An 18,535-nucleotide genomic window follows, 5' to 3' on the forward strand; every position below is an offset into this window, starting at 1 on the left:
CTTTTAGTAGTAATACTTTATTATACTTTAGTTTAATATCCTTGTCAGACTATCGCTACCCTGGTAGTGGTTTAATCTCATGTCCTTACTGTGTGTCGGTGATGTACTTCTATTTTATTGTTTTGTTTTTTAACATCATGGCCAGCAGACAATGGATGGATCTTTGGCTAAATACCTCATTTTAAACTCATGAATTCTCATGTCATGTGTTTTACAAAACCTGCATTGTCCCCTTTCAAATCAAACTGTAGCCACCACAAGTAACTGGAGCTATTTGGAGATCAGGTGAAAGTAACTGGAACTGGAAGTTCTCAATCCTTTTCATATATATACGGTATATATACATATATATATATATATATATAAACAATACCTATTGTAGGGATTGGTTTTGCAAGTTTAAGCGCTTTATACTTAAAACAAATTTCACATAACTATGTCTGATTTCACCATTTTAAACATTAAATCAGATGTTATGATCCCACAATGATTCAAAACTAGCCATTTTCAAAAAATACTTTCTTTACTCTTCTTGAGTTATTTCTTCGAGGACCACTTTCTACTTTAAAAATGTTGCTAAATTAGTGCTCCTCTTACCTGAGTAATTTTAAGATACTTTATTCACCTCTGTTGATGAGAACATTGATATATACCTAGACCTAAAGACATTTCACTCTATTTCAGCAAAACACTGGAGCATTATAGCAGAGGTCCTCCCTGCTGCTGATTGGCTTTATAACCTTCACTGCTCCAATAAGTGTTTGTATTAGTTTAAGTTCGTAGTTTATGCTCCTTTCATAGACCTGACTTGTATCTGTGCCATTAGACTGAGTTTTTTTTTATTTGTAAATGTGCTGGAGCTGTTTCCCAGTATGTTAAAATTCTTTATCTAATGGCTGTAGTGTGAGATTTTCTTCCTTTGCTCTACTCTTTAAACATTTTTTATTTACCTTTTTTGTACATTTTGGAGTCTTGTTTGTTCCCGTATGCTTTGCTTATGCGAACCTGAATTTCCAAACATTGTGACAGTAATGGCGATTTCTATTCTAAAATACAAACCAAAAAGCAAAATAAATCACAAGATTTAAGATTGAGGTAAAGATTCCCCCTCAGAAAGAACTGAATATTTATATATATTTATAGACGCCTTCCATCTAATCTGACTGGGATTATTTATCAACTTTACAGACAAAACAAAGGGAGGTTTTGTAAATATTGGACACTAAAATAATGCAATAGATTATCAAACTACTCAGTTGAAAATTGTCTAAATGGTCATTAAGCTGAACTTATTCTTAAGATGAATTAAGTAGCAAAGTCAGGCTTTTCTTCTCTTCTCAAAGACTAACTCTTTACAGACACCAAAAGGTTTCAAAGAACCAAGATACAGACTGCTAGAAAACAAAATGCATCTTTAAAACTTTAATTCATGAGTTTAATAAAATAAAAACAAAAACATTCAGTTTGAACAGGTTGGAAGAGTCTTTTTACTTCTGTCATCTGGTGTGAGCAGACAGGGAAAACCATCCTTCTCGTTCTCTTTGCTTCTCCATCTGATGAGGGGACAGTAAAAACCATGAGTTCATTTAGCAGTTTTATTTTTGCAGATTATAATCTGGAGTTAATGAGTGCACCTCTTTTCCTCCAGTCTGCCTTTCAAAACCAGCACTGTTAGAAGACATAGAACCAGCAGATCTGCAACAGAAATGTTTATCGTTAGCATGCTAGGTGTGTTATCAGGAGCCCCACAGATCTATAGGTTTTGATAGTCCTGTAAATCGGCTCTGGCACTCACCGCCGATGGGAGCGAAACGCCGTCTCCTCTGGGCTCGTTCCTGAGGATTAACATTTCTTTTAGTTTTATATGCCGTGTCTGACAGCAGCTTGCTTCATTTACCCATCGTACCTGCTGAGTTTGGACTGAAGGCCGAGGCAGGGATGGGGGACGCAGATGGAGAGACTCTGACCAAAGAGCTCTGCTTCTGCTGCTCGATCAGCTCCAACAGTCGACTCCTGGCTGCGGCGCTCTGTCTGTTGAGCTCCAGGAGGCGCTGCTCCACGCTTAGAGAGGAGGAGGATCCTGCCTGAATGAGGAAACAGAAACCATCCACTTTTATTTATCTTGTTTAACCTAAAGTTGAAATACAAAAGCTGTTGTAATTTTTCTTTACTTAAAATCTGCATATGACTAAATAAAGTGTCTGTGTTCTCTCTAATGACAATGGTTTTTTAATGTGAAGATTTTTTTTAAATTAAATTTCAAATCCAAACATATGAAAATTATGTTTTAATTGATCTTATGTCACACATATGTACAATAGTGAGTGGTAATAAGCTGTTTGCAACCAAAGACGCAGAAGAAGCAGAATTCTACATCCCATTAAGTCAGACTGAGGCTAGGCTAATGTTTAGCAGATGATTTGTGATCCACTGGATACTGTAACACTGACGATATGCTGCCGTTTTCAGAACATACGGTCAAAGAAAACACAACTAAAAGATTTGGTGGTATGAACTTTTACAGTCATCTCCAACACATACACACATTTACAGCCACATACATGAACATTACTTTGTTGTAACCATTTTTAACTGTCATTGTTTAAAAGTGACAAGCCAGATGCCATTCTTGGCTTTCATTGACACTCCTGTTACATTGTAATAACAATATATAATTATTTCACCATCATAGTAAAACAGTAAAACATTAGGATTTACAACATTTAAATTCTTGGTTTAAAGGTTGCTATATTGATTATAACATAATAATCATGATTAAGCTCAGATTTAGATGTTATATTAATGTTATATGATTTTTTTATTTTATTGATGCCGTTCTTTTATCTAAAACTTAAAAAAAACAAATGCAGAAATAGTGGAATGTCTTTATGGGCTTTTACATTAGCGTAATAAATGTTAAATATTTTAGAAGTTTATCTATTAGAAGGTTACGGGTTAAACAGCTTCTCACCTGAGATGTTGATGACCTCTCTTCTGGAGAGGGAGGATGCTGGCCTCTGCTTGAGCTGCTGGACCGGGGCCTTCTGCTCTCTGCTGCACTCTGCGGCGTCACTCTGCCAATGCTAACTGGGCTAGACTTACTCTGCTCACTGCTGCTGCTGCTGGGCAGACCTGTGACCCCTGACCCTAGGATCTTCGCCTGGCTAAGCTGAGCCTTGATCAGGTCGTTCTGTCTTTTCAGCTCAGCGATCTCAGCCAGCATGGCTTCTGCAGAGGGCAGGAAGTGGGGTTGGTAAGAGAGGAGTGACGATGAGGAGGCAGAGGGGAGAGTTGAGGTAGAGAGATGAGACTGGACATCTTCATAGGAACGCTGGATATCTGAGGGGGGAGGGTATCGCTGCACAGGTAACCCAGGATTTCCTGGAAAAGAAGAGAACAGATTACTAATTTTTCACTGAATTTTTTACAGATAAATTAACTAATGATCCTGGAAACTTTACCAGGACTATGTTGCCAGTTATCGCTTTGTCGGGGTGGGGAAAGGAGGACCGCAGGAGAGACGCTAGTTTGGGTTTTCTCTGGAGGCCTTTCAACACCAGGAGGCGACTGAAACGCTGTTTCAGCAATTCATTAAACATCCATTCTAATACACACACAGCAAACAGACACAGAGTGACATCACATTCATACCATTAGACTGGGACAGGCTTTCCTCCGATTCCTTGACTGGAATCATCTGATCTCCAAGTAGTCCCAGTCCTCCCATCAGGAGAACCACTGAATCCAGCTTCTGCTCCAAGTCGGCGGTACGCTGCTGTAATACCGCCTGATCGGTTAAACAGCAGACAAGGATCAAAGGTCAATCATGAAGGAATATCAGGTTGTCTGAAAGCTATCTGCACACGATGGCTCTCAGCGTCACCTGTGAGGCGGCAGCCTCTTCTCTCAGGGTCATGGTTTCAGCTGTTAGAGCGTCGATAAGCCCTCGCTGCTCCTTCAGCTCATCCAACAGTCCTCTTCTTTCATTGGCGTCTTTCTCAGCTTCTGCTTCTCTCTTACACAAAAAGGAGAGAATAAATCCTTCCACAGATCAAACTAAGAAACGACTTTAACTTTCACTGTTGTAACAAATCAAACAAGAGAAATTAACTTATCATTTCAAGTAATATAACAAGTCTGCAAAATCTGCACACAGGTAGAAACAAATGTAGAACTAATTCATAAATCCAGGCAACACCATTTTAAAAAAGTGAGGTCATTTATAGAACATCAGCATGAGGCATCATATGTGATAAATGCGTATTTTTGGGCATCATTTTTATGTTTTCCTGTCATAATGGTATCTGCACCAATTAGATCTCGGTCACTTAGACCTACATCAGTGATGGTGGTCAGATGTATCATTTGCAACCAGAGGTTTACAGCCAAGCAATACTACACACCCTGATACTACAATGGCGTTTTTCTCATCAACGGAGGACGAATATATATCCGGCAATATAAGCTTCTGTAAAAAAATTTATGTTAGAACTGTAAATATACAGTCATGTTTATATAACTATTTTTTAAATGTTTTTATTACCGTTTTTCAAGGCTGCACTCTAAAAAATGAAATAGTCTAGAGCCGTTTTAAACGAAATTTCTTTTTGTATACAGTTGTGTATACAAAATAAATCTAAGTCTGTAAATAAATTCAGAATAGAAAAAAACAGCAGAAGAGTTTTACAAAAATGGCGACATAGAAGAAAAGAGCAAACTACTCTGTATTCAAACTGTAATAAAGCCTTCCCAGGTGTTCTTATTTACCTCTCTGAGGAGGTGGACTACACGTCCCAGTGTGGAGACCAAAGCAACAGAGAATCCTGTTAGACCTCGTCTTCTGTGGGGTTCCAGGCCCCCTGCTGATTCTGGTGCTGTGTCAGGACTCAGAGAGTCCAAGTCTGCCTTGACTTGACCCAACATTTCCTGCAGGAGGCCTAGAGTGGACTGATCTCCACTAAGAGACGCAACTGAAGAGCCGTCCAGCTCCAATGTCCCAGAAACACACTTCCTGGTCTTTTCTGTGCGTTTGCTGATTCTTTCTAAAGAAAAAAATATATATAACAGTATTTAATCATTAAATAATTTTATAAAAGTTAAGAAATAAAGCTGTGTTTTATGGAAATTACCTGACTGATTTAGAGGAAGTTCAGGATTCAGGACCTGGGAAACTAGGACAGCAGCCTCTTGCTTGTCCTGGTGTGACGGAGGCTGCTTGGACAGATGTCGTTGAACCGCTGCAGTGGCGTTAAGAGCTGAAATAAAAAGGGCTGTATGAGTCTGTATGCTGAATTAAATCACCTCACATCATGAATTCAACATGAAGATTACCAGTTAGGCTGGGTGCCCTGCCTGAGCTCACGGGGGTCACAGGGACATTTTCTTTATCTCCTGGATGAGATCTGAGGTGATGACCTTTGTGTTTGTTTGTCACTCTACCTTGAGATTTCATTTTCCTGACATATGCCCTGCAAACACAAACACAAGGATCAACATCAATGCATAGCTTCAAACCAGGCGCTTACATACAGTAATCGTTGATAAAAACCTCATTGTATTAAAATTATTATTCTTCTTCACTGGGGGAATTATTATATAAGAAAAAAAGCGACTAAGAATCAGAAAAATGAGAATTGGATGCACAATTTGTAATTTATTTCCGATTTTGTCGAATCAGAACAGTGCCATAAATAAGTCGACACACATTCTGTTTATAAATTTCAGAAAAGGTTCAAACTTTTTGTAACTTTGGACATTTGACCACAGCTCTGATCAGATAACTCATTTTAGTTGTTTGTTTTTTAAACTACAGATCTGGGGTTTAGAATGTGCTGCTTTCTCCAAACACTTGATATTATTAAGTTTTATCCATTTCAAAACTGGTCCTGATGCTTCTTTGAGATCCCCGGGCCTCATGCAAAAACATTTTCGTATTGTTGTCCTAAACTTGTCCTGCTTATTAATCCTACCATGGGCCATTCAAAAAACGTTCTTAACTTCAGTAAATTATCCTTTTAAACCTGATGCAGTCCAACACTGTAAGTGTGCGCTCCTGAGAAATGTAAATCTGCCTAATTACTGCCCCAATAATGCCATATAAGGCTACATACAGTAGCAGCCATTGAAAATGGCCCTTTCCAGTCCCAGTCAGACGCCAGTCGAATGGCAGCCCACTTCCCTCCAAGTCCCAGTGAAATTCCCTCCAACTTCCAGCCACTGGCGTGACCCCCCATTGCATACCGGTATGTTTTTTGCTCTGACTCCACGCTTTCACTGAATTAAAGGATCTGACCAGGAGATGAAGCCTCTCTTTAGATCTTAATGTCCACAAATCATGACAGAAAGAATATTTTAGTACAAAGATTGATGTTTAAAAAGTAATTGTAGGGGACAAGCCAAGGACTCATGGGGAAATTTGGAATGGCTACTACTGTATAAGTGGGAGGGCTACGACTTCCCAAGCTTGACAGAAGGTGTTCATTCAAAGAAATTGCAATTAAGAGGAAGATGGAGAATCTGCTGACTGAGAGCAGAGCAGCAGAATTAAAGGTACAGTAAAAAGCCAAGCAGTGTGAAATAAATGACAAGAGCCATGATTGCACTATTACAGAAGTAAAAATAAAAGAATAAAAAGAAAAATCATCTGATTTAAAAATACTTAATGAAAAGTACCGATGGAGACCTCTTGTCTCCATCGGTACAACGTATGACCGAAAGTTCACCATCAACAAACATGACAAAATTCTCCATTATATAAACATGCACACCTGTACTGTACATCTCCAGACCGTCTGTTCTTCCTTCCTCTCTCAAGCATAATATTTATATTTAATATATATATATTAAAATGTTAATGGTGAAACTCTAATTTGATGAAATCAGACAGAACAATACCGAAATATTCCACATTTAGAATAACAACAAAGCAAAGAGCCGCCATGGAGTGAACTGAATGCACGTCTCACTGTGTTGCTGAACTTTCCATCCATTTTCTTTTCTAGGTGTTATTTCAAGAGTAGCTTTATCTCTGACTGTTCTTTCTTTTGAAAAGATAACAACAAATTAAAGCAGCGTCCAGTGAATACCAACATGCCAGAGCCACCATAAAATTGTTTTGTACCTGGGAGAAGAAGGGTGAATGCAACCTTTCTCCTAAATCACTTAAATGAACGATTTAAGAACAAATTTGTTTGTACGAACGGTTCTTGCATGAGGCCCATTGTTCAGCTGAAAAATCCAACTACATCAGGTTTGCTTATATGCTTTCTTCAATAAGAAAGATGACTGTGAGTGAGATTATGAAAAACAGGAAACCATCCAGACTAAAGTCTGATAAAAACTGCTGGAGCACCAGTGTCATGGTCCAGTTTAACATAACCACAGACTGGGAGGGAGCTGACCAAGAAAGATAAGTTTGCTGCAAAACATAAATCAACAGAAACCAAACATTTTTTAATTACTGCTCTAAGTGGGTTGCTCTGTCTGCTAAAGCCATGTTTTAGAGTCTCAACACTCCAATTAATTAATTAATCGATTTCTAAATTATTTGATGATTATTTTAATAATCAATTAATCTGCTTATTTTTCCAGTCCTACTTTAAACCTTTTTTTTCAGATCAATTGAACCCCACTTTATTATACAGATCAGAATCTTATCCAAATGTAAACTAGGCTCTTGTTCTCGGATCAGTACCTTCTGATGACACGACTCTCTGAGTTGCATGAGGGATCAGTATTCTCATCTCTGTCGTCCTCCCTTGAAACGTCTACCTCATTCAGAGCCTGAAACAATAATTTTTGTCCCATAAATATGTCAGTAAATATCAAAAACCCAAATTACTCTAAAGGAAAATAAACCAATATCATTACTTACTGTTTGGTCCATCATGGATTGGCTAAGTAGGGACAGCTGGGTTGGAGGATCTGGTTTGTGGAAAACAGGCGGTTCTGAGTCAGAATCACAGTTTGGAGCTACAGTCACAGTGGGGTGCCCTATAGAAGTACACATCAAGCTATAACTACACACCTAAAGGAGAAAATCCCACATAAGGCAATAAACTTCAAATTTTTACTTACCAGTCTGCCTCCGTGGAGCATCTCCAAACAGGTCCTTGACCACAGCTATGGCCCTGTCAGACCGGTCCAGCACGTCCTGCAGCAGCAGCTGATCAGAGAAAACCTGCAGAGGGACATTTACCGCTGCTGGTGAAGATCCCCAGTCATCCAGGTCATAGTCATTCAAAAAGAGTAACAAAAAAAAAAGAAAAAAATAACCACTGGAATTTGTTTCCAGGTTTGAAGACAGTTTGCTTCCCATCCAGGAAGCTTTCTCAATTCAAAATCAACATTTCAATTGAATTCAAAATTTTGAATTGAGAAAGCTTCCTGGATGGGAAGCGAAACGTCCCCATACAACTTTTTCCTTTCTGATAGAATACCAACATGTCAGCTTTGAGAATTGTCCGATACAGATATTGATCGGATACGATATCAGCACGAATCATACCAGCCTTTATTATTTAGTTTATACCGTAGAATGTTAGAAAAGGGTTTATTAAATAATATTACCCAAACAGGGAACAAAGTCAACAACACAAGGTATGAAAAGAATTGAGCCATTTAAAATTGACCAATGAGTTATAGAAACTTTAGAGACGAGTTTTTCTATCAGTGTGAAAATATCGGAGATTTTAGACGCCAGTCGATTAAATTCGATTGTTATTTTTGGACTGATATCTGATATTTGTATCAGATCGAGACATCAAGACTATAAAAAAAGCTTTTTTTTTTTCCTTATCTGAAAGATGATCCATCCCACATACCTCTCTGATGATGCTGAGGCTGGCCTGGTCCAGGGGAGCAGGGCTGCCAGCATGTCTGAAGCGTCGCCACAGAGCTTTCTCTCTGAGCTCCCACTGAGCCGCAGCTTTGTTATGAGACTTGTGGATCTCATGTCGATGACTCTGAAGCAGAGGAAAATAAAAAATCTCTTTTGCAGTTAAACCAAATGTCAGATCCTGTGAAAAAAAGTTTCTCTCAGACTATGTTCCTTAAAGATACTGCTATAATCAAAATATTTTACCAGCTCAGCAGGGGTCAGCTTGTGCACAGAGAGGTCGTTAACAGTCCCCTGAAGCAATACGGGCAACAATTAGGTTTACAAAAAATGCTGTACAACAAATAACAATAAAGTTTTCATCTTGCTACCATTCATTCAAAAAACTAAGAAGAAATTATGTTTAATGCTGGTAATCAGACCCCTAGATTATCTTGGTCTTGGTCCAAGACCATAAACAAGTGGGCTGTGATCAAATGAAGTTGATCTGTTGTATTTGTATTAAGTGTAGCCCAAACTACTCACCACCCAGTCTTTCCTGGGAGCTGCTGTCTTCTTAGGGCGAACAGCTCTTTTCCCTTTAGCTAGCTGCTGCTGCTGCGGACCCTTCCTCACCAACGACATCGACCCACTCAGTAAGCTAGCTAAGAGGCGTTACACAAACTAATTCAAACCCCCTTCTGGTTGCAATTTCTGCGTCACTGCTAACCCCGAAAACCAAAACTGAATTTTTCTGTCTGACGCTAATGTAAGTCTGAAAAATTGACTTTATGCGGATATAAATATCAGAAAGAAAGCTAGAAACAGTAAACCTGTAACTTCTTAGCGACTGATTTAAATTGTTGCGCGCCACTTCCTGTGCTGCTGCTATGGAAACCTTTGCTTCATCCTGTAGCTCACGGAACCAGCTTTAAGGATCACTGGCGCCACCAAGCGGCCCGGATGAATACATACAATGATTTAATCATATAAACCTTTTTAAAGGTGAATTCTCAAGCAGAACCTTATAAGAGAATAAAAAGATGAACTACCCACACATAAATCAAAATATATAGTATATAGCTGTATAGTTTATACATAGTAGACTGTGTTAATGTAATGTGAAGTAAAAGAAAATTATACATAATTTTCCCATTTATAACATATGGAAATGTTAAATATGTGACATGCATTTGTCTTTTTACATAGTCATCCACCTGCATATTTGAACATATTTGAAATTAGTATTTAACAAATGCAAGCCAACATATATGTCTCTTATAACCTGAAGAAAAAAAAACAAGAACACAATCAGAGAAGAAGAAGAATATCTTCTTTGTCTTATTTTTTTTTTATTTTTTTGAAAGAAATGAATATTAGACACGCATTCCATAAATAAGAACAAAACAGAACCCTTTGATCTGCATACCAGACTCTTCTGATGTTCACAAATGCTCTCCATTCAACCTTACTGAGGTTCAGCTATTTTGGGAATTGGGCAAAGATTTTTGTCTCTAAATGGGGAAAGCAGCAATAGACACGCATAATAAGCACTAGAGTAAATGCATTTAAAAGATTCAACAAAAGTTAGAAGGAGAGGCCAGAATAATGGACATTTGTAGAAAGGAAAAACACCTAAACAATCCCCCAAAAACATCTATAATTGATTTAAGTCAATTTGTGAATGAATATACAAGTAATTGTATTTCATATAGTGTTAATGTAAGTTAAAATACATTTACTTGTATATTTATTCACAAATTGTCTTAAATCAGCTAATGAACAGTAAACACATGAACAGCAACACATACATTGACTGCTTTTAGTTCTTACATAAAGGAAGAGGATGGCAATGCAGTGTCTTTGTAAGAGCCTAAAGATTTACACCATTTATAGCAAGCAATTTTTATATTATATTTCTATTTATCAATTATAACAGTATGCCAAGATATTGGGAGAGAAGAGGTAAACAAGGGGCTCAGATTTCTTGTTGGAAATTTCTGGGGTTTTTTTGTATAGCCCTATGGATCAAAACTTTCTTTTTTTTTAAATTTTCTGAGTCTTCATTGATCTATTATCGCTGAGCACATGAAAATGTATCAATGTAGCGCAACACCACTAGATGGCAATTGTGTTGCATAGAATACCAATGCATGCGTGTAGAGTAAAGGAATCATCTGCAAGGAAAAGAGCCAAACTGCCAAAAATATTTGCATCGGCATCAAAAAATTGATGTTTGGGACTTTTGACACATAAGTTTGTCCTGAATTTGTTTAAAAAACTTGTAGAAGGCGTTTTTTTTTTTTTTCTAAGAGACAATCTCAAAAACCAATGTATGTGCATTTAACCTCTTTCACTCTGACACCCCTAAATAAAATCCCCTTGCACACAAAGAACATGCAGTGATGCTTGCTGCTGGTATGGCCAAGGATTAATTTAGTGATTCTCTCTCATAATGGCATGATTATCAAAATGTATTATTTTAAATTTTTTTCCCCCCTTTTTTTATATATATGGCAGCTGCTTTTGTTTTACTGCCTCCGGATTATCCTTTTATAATTTTCTGTTAGAGCTAATAAATCCTGATAGAGATCAAGATGTAAATAAATAAGAATGTGATGAAAATATTAATTTAGCTGTTTTACAGTTTATTAAACTCCCAAATTCAGATTCTTAAAAAGGATGGATTATAAAAATAAAAAAATAAAAATCAAGGAAAAGGTTTGTTTACTGGAAAGTTAACACATCCACTAAGTTTTTGGTTAAGGGTTTTTCTTGCATAACTTGCTTAATCAATGCCTTTTCTCTCACTTTTTTTTTTTTTTTTTACTTTTGCGCCCTTTTCTATCGCCTTTTTTCCTTCTGCTAAACTTTCTGTTGGGTTTAATGAGCTGGACCTGTATTTGAAGGTCCAACACGAAGCTGTCTGACAGTTTTTCACCTGATGATACTCATGCAGAGACACAGTGGGGTGCTTCATTTGCATCTGTCCTCTTTTACGCCCCACAGACTCACAGTGGGAGAGTCTGCGCAGCTCAGTCAGTCAGCAGCACACAGAGAAACAGACGCCGATGCGCACTTGGCCGATTGACTTTTGACTTTAAACAATGCAGAGCAGGACAGAAAAGTTGGAAATTGTATCTTTGGGGACTGGACTGGCTGGGACTTGGACAGCAGCTGTGCGCCAACGATTGTGCGTCCATGTGATGGTTCCCCTGCATTCCTAAGGAGAGTCATCTGAAGAGCTGGGAGAAGACGCGAACAGCCGGACTGCAGCCAACAGAGAGAAATCCATAAATCCTTTTTTTATATATTGGATTTACCACAGCTGGAATATCAGTTTAACTTTCGTTTTAAGACAGCTTCACTGTATAAGGCACACTCTGGAGTATACTTTTGGAGACGTTGGATCTGTTTTACGCACGGGATTTTCTCAACAAATGACAACCTGTGTTCGCACCTCATCTCTCCTCCTTCATCCTCTGAGGTCTTTTTACCACATAGACCCAAATCATCGCCACCCGCTGCAACAGCTTTGACAAAGGAGCCTCAAAGGTGACCCTCCGTGCATCCAAACGCACCAGCGTGCGGCTGAGAATGCGGGAAGGAGGAATCCCGATGTCGGTCCCCGTGGTTTTGACTCTGCTTCTGGTCGTCATAGACGTGAAGGCCAGCGGGGAATACTGTCACGGGTGGCGAGACCCACAGGGCGCCTGGAAAGACGGGTTCCAGTGCCCGGAGAACATCGACGGGGTTGACGCGATCATCTGCTGCGGGAAGTGCGAGCTGCGGTACTGCTGCGCCAGCACGGACGCACGGCTGGATCAGGGCAGCTGCGAGAACGACAAGCTGACTGAGGTACCAGGGACGGAGAGCAAAGAGAACAAGGACTCCAGGGCAGGTAAAGATGAAATAAATGGTTCCCCTGGTTAAGCACTGCCTAATGCTCAGAAAATAGAATCAAATAAAACAAAACATGTTTTTATAATAATCTAAATAGTCTGTAAAACAACAAAACAATTCAGTTGACCACCACTCTGAATATGCATGTTTCACATTCACTTCAATCTCAAGCTGGTTAAATAATTTAAAACAGACTAAAAACAATCTCTAATTGGATTATTAAAAACTTTTATGAAGTGTAGCATAATGTAGGTAAGGTCTGACCGGTCTAAGATTGCAAGAAATAAGTCTTAGGAAAAAGACAGCTCTTTAAATTCGCACCAAATCATAAATTATAACAATGGTGCATGTCCCTTAAACACCACAAGGGGCGCTGCTCTCTCTTAAAGTGAAGCTAAACAGTAAAACAAAACTTACTGAAAGCAGAGTTGGCATTGATCTTATTGATTTGTATGTATTACTGTTCTCCAATGAGCATGGCGCATCTGCAGGAAGAGCAACAATATTTTTTAAAGAAACAGTCATTGACCAGATTTGTAAATGAACAAAACAAAATTACCTCATCCTAGGTGCCTAAATCTATTTAATGGAAAATTAATGTCAAATGATTCTCATTTTCTTTAGGATGACTTTGAACTTCTTAAGCTGGGATTCTCTGAAAAGAAGAATAAAATCAGAGTTCTTAAATAATAAAAGTGCTTTAGTGTAACCCATTTGGCAGTGATGCCTTGTCTAAAAATGTAGATAGAAAAAGAACAAAAACTTGTTCTTATCCAGCTTACTAGAAGTACTGACAGCTTGAAAAATAGATTAATTATAGTATATATACTTCATACATTGAATAATTTAAATAATTGCATAAAGAAGATATACTTTTAGATCTCCATTAAAACATTTTTTTTTCATGTTGATGGTTTTCCATTGTCATATGAACCTCTGCTCATGATACTTTTGGGCTTGGTGGTCCAGTTGGGAACGTGTGAAGGTCTGGTTTTCCCCTCCATTAACATAGTATTGCCCACAGCAGCCATTACTGTGTTAAAAAGGACTCATCTGTTGCGACAGCTGCACAGGAGACAGCAGACTCTTCCAAAAACCAGTTAACAGCCCTCACAAATGGCAAATTGTGCCACGCCGTTGGACTTTATAAATAGCCGTGTTTGTCCTGTAACAGTGCAGAGTTGATCCAGGCTCAATCACGCCGTCCCCACGGGGATCAAATTTGGACTTGACCAGATCTTGGAGAGTGGCCGGTCCAAGGTGCTGACAGGACTGTTCATAAAACAAGGGGAAAAATAAATAAATTATGTGATTCTCCTTTTTAACAACCTACCTCCCTCCCACTGCAGCCTCTGTGGGTGTTAGGAGTTTCTCCCCACATTCAGAGAGGCGTAATCACCAAAAACAACAGCTAAACCTGTATTTTTCAGCTTATGTTGCTGATTTGTTGACAAAACAAAATCAGTCGTCCTTGCCGACATTCCCTTGAGTTAATCTTCCATAAAGTCTTTGAACTTCCCTTTTATTTTTTTTTAAGGCATCAAGAAGAAAGCAAATATTAGTCAGGAGAGGCTTATTGCTTGTTTTTGTTCCCTGGTCTTCCAGTGTAACCTGTCATTTGCAGCTATCATACCTTATCACTACAGGAAGAGGAATATACATTCCATTCTATGGCTTCCTGCCAAAATTACATCAACATGGTCATTTTTTCCCCCCACCAAGTACAAAGAGCATGTTTTTTTTTTATTTAAACAGGAAAACCTTGTTCAATTTGCACATCTTGCTCATTTTTCAATTAATTATAGTCTATTCATCATTCCAGAATGATACAGTGGCAGGAAATTATTAATGTGCTCAACATGAGGGAACATGTGGTATTTAGGAACAAGAGAATCCCGTGGGACGGGCCCCGAGGAGACAGAGGGAGGCTGGCTGGCCGGCCTCAGACAGACTCTGCCCCAAACAAGAGCTTAAAATGAGGGGGGGTTGCTGCTAACTGCAGCGTGGCCGCCACAGCTCAGCTGCAGCAACAGGTGTGGACGAGTGACAAGAAACAATAGGGGAGCTTCGACCGCCCTGCGCACACAAAAATATCCCTGCCCATTAAAAGACATCAAATCCAAATATATTTAATCTACACACTAATAAATGTTCATCTACTTTCACATAAAAGTTTTCCTCTTTTTCCACCCCATCAGTCCAGCCTCCCAGATGTGCATTATGATCCTTCACATGGGCGGTTCTACACAGGGGCCAACAGGTGCCAGTGCCCCTGTAGAACTAGTTCTGGCCTCTTATGGCCCCCGTATAAAAACATAATGCTAAATCCATTTCTTATGACATGAGGTGACAGAATGGATTGGAATTGGCTGGTCCATTACACCACTTTAGTCTCTCACGGTTACTGTTCACTTTAGAAATAAGGTGTGAATCCCTACGCTTCAGCCATGTTGACATAATATCACAGTTTTCACCTTCTAGATCAGGGGTTTCCATAGTGGGGGCCTGGGACTCAGTGGATGATAGACACCAATTGGACGGTCACAAGATAGTTTTCACAATCACTGTGATATATATATAGGCAAAAGAGACATCATGAGATACATGAATGTCCCATAAAATAACAAAATGCACCATAACATCAGTACATCTAGCATTTATTGAAATAGCTGTCTCTAATACAAGATTCAAATATACCAAATTAAATAATTAAATGTCTTATTAAGTAATTGAAAACACTTTAAAATGATCAATGAATAATTGAATGTTATTTAAAAAATAAATATATTCAAAACAAAATATAATTGCAATATTTTATATGTATGAATTAATATAGAGTAGGGTTGATTGATGAATTGATTGATGGACTTTATTGATCTCAGAGTGGAGAAATGTACTCGTTACATCAGCTCAAATAGTCAAAGGAGACCAATGTGGCAAAGGAAGAAAAAGGTGGATGGGATATATACAGTATATACAGTGCGTACACATATGACAGCTTTTTTTCTTAATAGTAGGATTATTGTACAGGATTATTGCACAGGGTGACATTTTATTTGAATTTTGGAGGCACTCTAGACTATTTCAATGTTTATTTCTGGGGTAACAGGCTTAAATGTTTTGCAGCCCCTGTTCTAGACCTGTCAGGCTCAGAACTGAAGGATCCAGTATTCAAGGCGGACAAACAGATTTCTCAGAACGTTTCTTGAAAACAGAATTGGGGTGAGCGGCGTCAGCGTCTAAGGCAGTAACCTCTGGTCTTAAAGTTCAGTCCGAATCCATAGGTAGGGGATGGTTCCGGTCAACTGGATGCCAATGCCAAGAGGTCAGAGATCCAGTGAGATAGAATCTCACTAACAGCTCAAAATAATCTGGCACTGATGACTGGTTTGAAGGCTGGTTAAATAGAGTCTACTGCAGCTGGATGAGATGAGTGGGAAATGTGAACTGGATGGAGTTAAGCAAGTGTTTGAAATGCGTAATCAGACCAGGCATCAGTTTTGAGATCATGACAAGATCAAGGACACTGAGTATATTAAATAATGCATGATTTCCCTGTTTTTTAGTTTTTTTTATGTGCCCCCATGAAAAAAACACTGGCTTAACACTGCCCCCCTGAAAAATCAGGTCTAGAACTGCCAATCTTCAGTTTCATAGCATAAAGTTCATAGTTGCTACATGGTGACTTAAAAAGGTGTTGATTAAATGTACCTCTTGTCACCTTCAACTGAAAGTTTTAATGCATTTTTATGGGAATTTTATATGAACGACCAAAGTAAAGCTGTGTAAAAGTATCAAATGGAATAAACAAAGATCTGAAAAGTGTAACCTTAGTTTTAGTTTTTTGCCTCGCAGCATTCTGCATGAAGATTAGAGATAAACCTATGTCAAAATAATCATCATCAGATCTGATCTTTTGCTCTGTTTCTAGTCTACATGATGTTGCTCTAACTCTCCAAATTTATGTCCAAACTATGCCATTTACACTCCTTATAAATATTAAAATCCCAACAAAACCTTTTAAGGTTTTTGGTTGTATTGTGAAAAAAAGATGAATGAAGTTCAAGGTATTAAAAAAACAACACTTCTGCAGGGCATTTTCAGCTAAAGGAACAGACTGTATTTCCTTTGTGATTGAGCAGGTAAAACTTGAAGCTGGATTTCTTTCCCTCTGATTTACTGTGTGGTTTTGAAAAAATAAGTCTCCCCAGTGAGAGAAGAGGTGAAGTCAGAAAAAAAGTTTTTTTTAGGCAGAGATGTTGTAATTGAAGCTGTATCAAAGAAAGACAGAAAGACTCCAAGAGATCTGCTGCAAGGCTTCTGTTAAATCTTGGGAGCTCTGACACCACCAAGCAGAAATGGGTCAAGGTCCTGCTTTGCTTCAGGTCCATGCTCTCCTGCCTCCCCCTTTACAAACGTCTCATGCTGTAATCCCTATAATACCTCACGACTTTTGATGAGCATTCTGAAAAAGTCATAAGGTTGCATTTCAAAAGAGCACAGAGACAAAAGGAAACCAGAGCAGGCTGCCACCTTTTTCTCTCCGGCCTACAGTTACACCTCCTAACAGCACTAAGCTACACCCTGTGGGAACAATAAGGCTAAATTAATCACTTTTAAATGTCACATGGACATTATTGTGTTTGGTGGGAATGAATGGCTGCAGGAAACAGCTCATGAGTGACATCATGCTACATGCTGTCTGGGCGAAATTCACTCTCTCTGCACTTTTCCCATTTGGCAAAAACCTGGAGCGTTCTTGTCGATCGAGTTCCAAAGTTGTTCCTGGAGCGGCTCCATGCTCTCCTAACACATTAACACTCTAAAAGGGAGTTTTTTACATGTAAAAATGCCCTGACTTTACATGTTTAACAACAGACTCTGATTGTTGGTGCTGTGAAAGCTGTTTGAGCATGATCTGCTGTTGTTACTAAAAGAAAAAAAAACCTCAGTAAGGTCAGCAAGAAGGAACCGGTTTATTCTTCTGATTTACAGGGTGGAATAACTTTTCTTTGCAACATTAAATCAGTTCACTTTAAAGCTTTTCTTTAAACTGATGCCAAGTGCTGCAGTTCAGCTACAGTAACTTATTTTCATAAGCCTAGTCATAAATAGCGTAGGAAAAAGAAGGGTCACAAATATCCACTGGCAGCTGGGTTTAGGAACGCGATGCAGTCCAACACACACACATATGCAGAGAGGTCTGTGGGGTGAAGGAGTCTGAGGACACAGCAGGGTGTGGAGGATTAAAACGGATCAAAACAAAGTTAATAACTGCTAATGAGAGCCTCAGACCCCCTGGGGACCCCAATACCTCTCATTCTTTCAATCTACTACAAACACTTGCCTTGTTCAGAACATTGCAAAGTCATAAACCTTTTTATATTTTGTCACATTAAATCCCTCCAATAACTCGACTTGTTTTGTTTTTTTGCAGTCAAAGGTTATAAGATGTTCCAAAATTCATTCTTCTTTTCATTTAGTACTTGTACATCCATGAACAGAAAGAAGACCGTCATGTAAACAATGCATCTAAACTATTAGGCACCACAAGCAGATAATTAAATGAGGTTTATGGTATGTCTGGAGGATCAGCACAAAAAACATGGTGATCTTGATGGAAGACTGGGTGAAAAAATGAAAGTCATAGAGCGGACACAGCAAAAAATATGGATCAAAGTTTTCTGGTCCATTGAGGCCAAAACTGAAATCTCTGACCTAATTTTAAAATGCTTTGTGTGAAGGAAAGCTAACACTACTGATCCCCATGGTGACACATGGTAGTGGCAGCATCAGGCTGTGTGAATTATTCAGCAT

The 18,535-nt window shown here is 38.7% G+C and overlaps 2 protein-coding genes across 3 annotated transcripts in view; one reads left to right on the top strand and one right to left on the bottom strand.

The window, feature by feature from the left end:
• Positions 1-1,409: 1,409 nt before the first annotated feature.
• spice1 (spindle and centriole associated protein 1) lies at positions 1,410-9,677 on the bottom strand. Of its 2 annotated transcripts, none has more exons than XM_015395315.1 (17): positions 9,362-9,677; positions 9,083-9,130; positions 8,823-8,963; positions 8,077-8,179; positions 7,874-7,923; positions 7,694-7,782; positions 5,332-5,468; positions 5,130-5,255; positions 4,768-5,042; positions 3,884-4,015; positions 3,652-3,787; positions 3,462-3,575; positions 2,972-3,381; positions 1,907-2,084; positions 1,796-1,835; positions 1,635-1,695; positions 1,410-1,553 (listed from the first exon to the last, which is right to left on the bottom strand). In XM_015395315.1, the coding sequence occupies exons 1-17, from the start codon at positions 9,458-9,460 to the stop codon at positions 1,497-1,499; spliced, it is 2,196 nt and encodes a 731-aa protein (XP_015250801.1). In that variant the 5' UTR covers positions 9,461-9,677; the 3' UTR covers positions 1,410-1,496. The 2 variants fall into 2 exon arrangements, with proteins under 2 accessions (XP_015250801.1, XP_015250800.1); XM_015395314.1 differs by having other exon boundaries at positions 7,874-7,992.
• A 2,124-nt stretch (positions 9,678-11,801) lies between these two features.
• Positions 11,802-18,535, top strand: part of shisa2 (shisa family member 2) — a 10,947-nt gene continuing 4,213 nt past the window's right edge. The window contains exon 1 of the mRNA XM_015395325.1: positions 11,802-12,716. Coding sequence (XP_015250811.1) covers positions 12,413-12,716 — 304 coding nt within the window. The 5' untranslated portion in view covers positions 11,802-12,412. The remainder of the gene's footprint in view (positions 12,717-18,535) is intronic.

The sequence above is a fragment of the Cyprinodon variegatus genome, unplaced genomic scaffold (genome assembly GCF_000732505.1).
Source record: "Cyprinodon variegatus isolate N-32 unplaced genomic scaffold, C_variegatus-1.0 Scaffold736, whole genome shotgun sequence".
In the NCBI taxonomy this organism is placed as follows: domain Eukaryota; kingdom Metazoa; phylum Chordata; class Actinopteri; order Cyprinodontiformes; family Cyprinodontidae; genus Cyprinodon; species Cyprinodon variegatus.

What these genes read in the sequence shown, in the direction of transcription:
- spice1 (XM_015395314.1), bottom strand. Translation starts at nt 9,460, where the DNA reads ATGTCGTTGGTGAGGAAGGGTCCGCAGCAGCAGCAGCTAGCTAAAGGG. An exon ending in CTCCCAGGAAAGACTGGGTG is followed by an intron (nt 9,131 to 9,361) that starts GTGAGTAGTTTG and finishes GTATTGCTTCAG; the next exon opens with GGGACTGTTAACGACCTCTC. An exon ending in TGCTCCACGGAGGCAGACTG is followed by an intron (nt 7,993 to 8,076) that starts GTAAGTAAAAAT and finishes GTACTTCTATAG; the next exon opens with GGCACCCCACTGTGACTGTA.